Below are 6,000 nucleotides of genomic sequence, written 5' to 3' on the forward strand. Positions count from 1 at the left end.
CTCCCCAATTCTATTCACTACCTTCTCATTAGTTACGTGATCTACCCATCTAACCTTCCGCATTCTTCTGTAGCACTACATTTCGAAAGCTACTATTCTCTACTTGTCTAAACTATTTGTCGTCCATGTTTCACTTACATACATGGCTACACTCCATACAAATACTTTTAGAAAGGACTTCCTGACCAATCTATACTCGATGTTAACAAATTTCTCTTCTTCAGAAATGCTTTCCTTACCGTAGCTATTTTATATCCTGTCTTCTTCGCCCATCATCAGTTATTTTGTAGCCCAAATAGCAAAACTCATCTTATACTTTAAGTGTCTCGTTTCCTACTCTAATTCCCTGAGAATCATCTCACTTAATTCGACTACATTCCATTATTCTCGTGTTGCTTTCATGGATGTTCACCTTATATCCTCCTTTCAAGGCATTGTCTATTCCGTTCAGCTGCTCTCCCTAGTCCTTTGCCATATTTGACAGAATTACAATGTCACCGGCAAAACTCTTAAGTTTTTATTTCTTCTCCTTGAACTTGGAGACCTTTTGCAAATTTGTCTTCGCTTTCCTTTACTGCTTGTTCAGTGTACAGATTCAATAACGTTAGTAATAGCGTACAGCACTGCCTCACTTCCTTCACAACCACTGCTTCCATTTCATGTCCCTCGAGTTTTATAATGTCGTCCGGTTTCTGTACAAGTTGTAAATAACCTTTCGCCCCAGCCTTTTACTCCTGCTGCCCACAGAATTTCAAAAAGAGTGTATTGCAGTCAACATTGTCAAAAGCTTTCTCTACGTCTACTATAGATTTAGGTTTGTATTTTCCTAACCTATCTTGTAAGATAAATCTTAGGGTCAGTATAACATCGCGCGTTCCTACTTAGTAACAAATATTATATTGAAATTAAAAAGCTTTGTAATGAAGAAAATATTTTGAATACTGTATTTAATCATCTATCTGTTACATTATTACTATACAGCACACCAATAGTCAGTAAGTGAAATCAAATTAAGCGAGAGTGTGTTCAAATATCAGTTCTAAGTTAAACACATTTTGAAACAGAAATTGTTGGAAACTAAGACAGATGTCTACTTTTAAGACACATAAATTGTTTGTGACATTAAAGCACCTCATTTCATTTGCAAGGATCACGTGTTTTACGGCAAAACACCTTCTTTATCAATGTACGAGATCGAACACAGTCCACGAAGTTCTTCTATGGTTTAACTGTCCACACGTTGTATAAGTAGTTCTAAGAAATATCTTACACGCCATAAAGTTGCGCACCTGAAGAACTAACAACATATTCCAAACACTTTTAATAGATTATACAGCACTTAAATGTGTAGGACGTGAACTTTCTACAAATGCTACACAAAACCCGTCTTCATGTCTAATAACAATAAAAATCTTAGAAAATGGCGGAAACTGGTTATCGTGGTCTCTAGTGCGCATTCCTTCACTTGTTTCCACAGTCAGTCGCTAGACTGAAGTAGGGACCAAAAATCATCATGTGTACCTAGGCTACAGTATCCTCTAGGTAAAAGTCTTTCGCTACTAATAAGCAACCGCTTTGGGGAACCAATGACTTTGCAGTGTCAAGCAGGGGGAAAAAAACACGTAATATCACATGGAGGGCTGTCAGAGAGGATCCTGTATTCCCGTGCTACAGTAAACGACCGTTTCAGGTAACGACGAGAGAATCGCAGTGGTAACGAATAGGAGAAGAAACTCTCAGACATTGGTGAGATAGGTACATGTGCTCTGCAGCCACGAGCTCAACTCCCGTTCGCCACCAGCAATGAAGAGTGAGTCTTTGACAGTGGCAACTTTAGTTACACAAGCGTCGACCAAAGAACCCGAGGCAGAAGCTAGCAGGTAATACGTCAAGGACTCTGCACGAATGCCACGGCAGCTTCGTATCACTTAAAATCTGGACAGTAGGAAGCACAGCGTTCTTGTCGAGTGTCAACAGTTACTGAAGAGACTTGGATCAGACAGGGGTCTTGTGAAATGGCGAAAGTGTTGTCACAAGTGTCAGTTTCGGGTCGGATGCTTTTCTTGATACATACCAGTGAACACGACATGAAGTGAAACTTCCTGGCAGATTAAAACTGTGTGCTCGACCGAGACACGAACTCGGGACCTTTGCCTTTCGCGAGCAAGTGCTCTACCAACTGAGCTACCGAAGCACGACTCACGCCCGGTACTCACAGCTTTACTTCTGCCAGTGCCTCGTCTCCTACCTTCCAAACTTTACAGAAGCTCTCCTGCGAACCTTGCAGAACTAGCACTCCTGGAAGAAAGGATATTGCGGAGACATGGCTTAGCCACAGCCTGGGGGATGTGTCCAGAATGAGATTTTCACTCTGCAGCTGAGTGTGTGCTGATATGAAACTTCTGCAAGGTTCGTAGGAGAGCTTCTGTAAAGTTTGGAATGTAGGAGACGAGGTACTGGCAGAAGTAAAGCTGTGAGGACCGAGCCCGAGTCGTGCTTCGGTAGCTCAGTTGGTAGAGCACTTGCCCGCGGAAGGCAAGGGTCCCGAGTTCGAGTCTCGGTCGGGCACATAGTTTTAATCTGCCAGGAAGTTTCATATCAGCGCACACTCCGCTGCAGAGTGAAAAATCTCATTCTGAGAACATGAAGTGTCATTGTGAAAAACTTGGAACCTAATATATATGATACAGCTAATAGTGTAATAAATAATATGTTTCAATCAGTTCCATATGTTTGGGGTAGCCAAAGGTAATGCTAGTCGTCGCACTCAGTATTTATGCCTGGGGACAACTTTCATGGCCGATGAACCCCAGTGAGTGGCGCTGTATTACGTATATCGCCACAATAATCAAAACAGCTGAGAGCAGAGAAAAACACTCGACGGTAGCCACCAAACTGTTCTACAGCGACAACACTCGAAGGAGAAATGTTTCAAAAGACTGCTCCACTCGTGAGTTTGCCTGTATTAACGGAAGTCTGCAGGTCTTGAGTCAGTAATGAAACCCAAGGAGAGACCGGAGACGTTTGGTGTGTTAAAGACAATCTTACGTTACGCTTGATAATGAAGGTCAGACTTGAAAAAAATAAAGACACATTCATAGAATTTGTCAACCTAGAAAGGCGTCCGACAATGTAAAATGTTGCAAGACGTTTGACATTCTCAGGAAACTAGGTGTAAATTATAAGAACAGAACGTTAATTTATAAACACGCATCGCGAGGACGACGGTTCAAATCCACGTCCCGGCATCCTGATTATGATTTTCCGTGATTGCCTTAAATCGCTCCAGGCAAATGCCGGGAAGGTTCCATTGAAAGGGCACGGTCGACTTCCTTCGCCATCCTTCCCTAATCCGATGGGACCAATGTCCTTGCTGTCTGGTCCCCTCCCGCAAATCCACCAGCCAACCGACGGAACGGCAACTTACAACATGTACAAGAATTAAAAGTGGACAATGAATGGACACCCGAGAACGAAGTACTCTCGTTAAAATGAGTCTAAGACAGAGAAGTTGTCTCTCGCCTCTACTATTCGATCTGGACATCTAAGATGCAGTCATAAAAAATGAAAGAATGAGTACGTGGTGGATCTGTAATTGAGAATGAATATCAATGATAGGATTCGCTGAGGACATTGTTATCCTGAGTGAAAATGAGAAAGTATTGAACTACCGGTTAAATGGTTGTTGTTGTTGTCTTCAGTCCTGAGACTGGTTTGATGCAGCTCTCCATGCTACTCTCTCCTGTGCAAGCTTCTTCATCTCCCAGTACCTACTGCAACCTACATCCTTCTGAATCTGCTTGGCGTATTCTACTCTTGGTCTCCCTCTACGATTTTTACCCTCCACGCTGCCCTCCAATACTAAATTGGTGATCCCTTGATGCCTCAGAACATGTCCTACCAATCGATCCCTTCTTCTAGTCAAGTTGTGCCACAAACTTCTCTTCTCCCCAATCCTATTCGACACTCTCAGAAATGACTCCCTGACACTTAAATCTATACTCGATGTTAACAACTTTCTCTCGTTCAGAAACGCTTTCCTTCCCATCGACAGTCTACATTTTATATCTTCTCTACTTCTACCATCATCAGTTATTTGGCTCCCCAAATAGCAAAACTCCTTTACTACTTTGAGTGTCTCATTTCCTAATCTAATACCCTCAGCATCACCCGACTTAATTCGACTACATTCCATTATCCTCGTTTTGCTTTTGTTGATGTTCATCTTATATCCTCCTTTCAAGACACTATCCATTCCGTTCAACTGCTCTTCCAAGTCCTTTGGTGTCTCTGACAGAATTGCAATGTCATCGCTAAACCTCAAAGTTTTTATTTCTTCTCCATGGATTTTAATACCTACTCCGAATTATTCTTTTGTTTCCTTTACTGCTTGCTCAATATACAGATTGAATAACATCGGGGAGAGGCTACAACTCTGTCTCACTCCCTTCCCAACCACTGCTTCCCCTTCATGCCCCTCAACTCTTATAACTGCCATTTGGTTTCTATACAAATTGTAAATAGCCTTTCGCTCCCAGTGTTTTACCCCTGCCACCTTCAGAATTTGAAAGAGAGTATTCCAGTCAACATTGTCAAAAGCTTAAATGATATGATTAGTTTAATGAGCACATGCTATGGGTTGATAGTAAGCCGAAGGAAGATGAAAGTAATGAGTAGTAAAAATGAACTTAACAATAAACTTAACATTAAAATTAGGGAACACGAACTAGACTAAGTGGAAGAATTCTGTTACCGTGGGAGCAAATAACACGTGATGGAGGACATAAAATGCAAAGTAGAACAAGGAGATACGGCATTTCTGGTCAAGAGGAGTCTACTAGTATTAAATACAGATCTAAATTTTACAAAGAAATTTCTGAGACTGTACATTAGGAAAACAAAGCATTGTATGGATGTGAACAACGGAGGATGAGAAAACCAGAAAATAGGAGAATCGAAGAGTTTGCTGTTTGATGGTATAGAGGGAGGTTAAAAACTGGATAGAATGACAAGGAATGAATCGGTGAGGAGAGAAGTATTTGGAAAATTTTGACAAGAAGAAGGGACAGATTGATAGGGTCATGTGTTCAGACATCAGGGAATAACATACAAGCTATTAGAGAAAGTAGCAGAGGGTTGAAACTGTAGAGTCTGGAATATGTGTAACAAACAAATAATGGAGAATGTTGGGGGTAAGTGTTACTCTGTGATGAAGAGAAGTATGTGGTGGGTTGCGTTGAAGCAGTATGAAGCCTGTTGAAATAAAAGAAGAAACAAGGAACTGGAGCGCTGATTGACAGAAAGCTGGCTGCCTGCCAGAAACACTGTACCTTTCTCATTTTGCGCAGTCGTCCCCACGGCCAGTAAAACCAGGGCTAGTACAACGACGATGAACCTCATGGCTGCCTTGGTGACTGATAGTGAACCACACGGCTGGCTGTGGCTCTTCACCTTATCTGGTGGAGCTGCCCTCCGTACGACTTTTCTGAACTCGGAGGTCGAGGTTACTAAGAGACTCGATAACACCTCTGACGCCAAGGAGTGATTCACTGTATAAAATAAAACTGCGGCGTAGTTTCAGTAATTGAAAGTGTTACTGGTATTCGATGTACGGAAAGATCTATTACAGTCACTCTGTAAACCTAATGGAGGGCGGCGCTTCTGAAGTTCCTAACCTGTTTAGTGCCTCGTAAACCTTGAAGATTATTTTTTTCCCCTTACATCTTCCAATAATTATTACGCTCTTTGAACAACAGTTAAATGTTTCTACAGGTCAGAGTTAAATTTACCACCCCATTCATTTTTATTGCCAGCAAATACATTCACGGAGGGGAGGTTCCATAATTGTATTGAATTGTACGTCTCTTGCATGGACTGTGCGGCTAGTCCCGGAGGAGGTTCGAATCCTTCCTCGGGCATGGGTGTGTGTGTTTGTCCTTAGGATAATTTAGGTTAAGTAGCGTGTAAGCTTAGGGACTGATGACCTTAGCAGTTAAGTCC

At 41.9% G+C, this 6,000-nt stretch overlaps 1 protein-coding gene across 2 annotated transcripts in view; it reads right to left on the bottom strand.

Moving 5' to 3' along the window:
- LOC124711593 (protease inhibitors-like) overlaps nucleotides 1-5,460 on the bottom strand; it is a 50,096-nt gene extending 44,636 nt beyond the window's left edge. For both annotated transcript variants that reach the window (XM_047241746.1, XM_047241745.1), the window contains exon 1: nucleotides 5,331-5,460. In XM_047241746.1, coding sequence (XP_047097702.1) covers nucleotides 5,331-5,400 — 70 coding nt within the window. In that variant the 5' untranslated portion in view covers nucleotides 5,401-5,460. The remainder of the gene's footprint in view (nucleotides 1-5,330) is intronic.
- Nucleotides 5,461-6,000: the final 540 nt, after the last annotated feature.

This window comes from Schistocerca piceifrons, chromosome 8 (genome assembly GCF_021461385.2).
Source record: "Schistocerca piceifrons isolate TAMUIC-IGC-003096 chromosome 8, iqSchPice1.1, whole genome shotgun sequence".
In the NCBI taxonomy this organism is placed as follows: Eukaryota; Metazoa; Arthropoda; class Insecta; order Orthoptera; family Acrididae; genus Schistocerca; species Schistocerca piceifrons.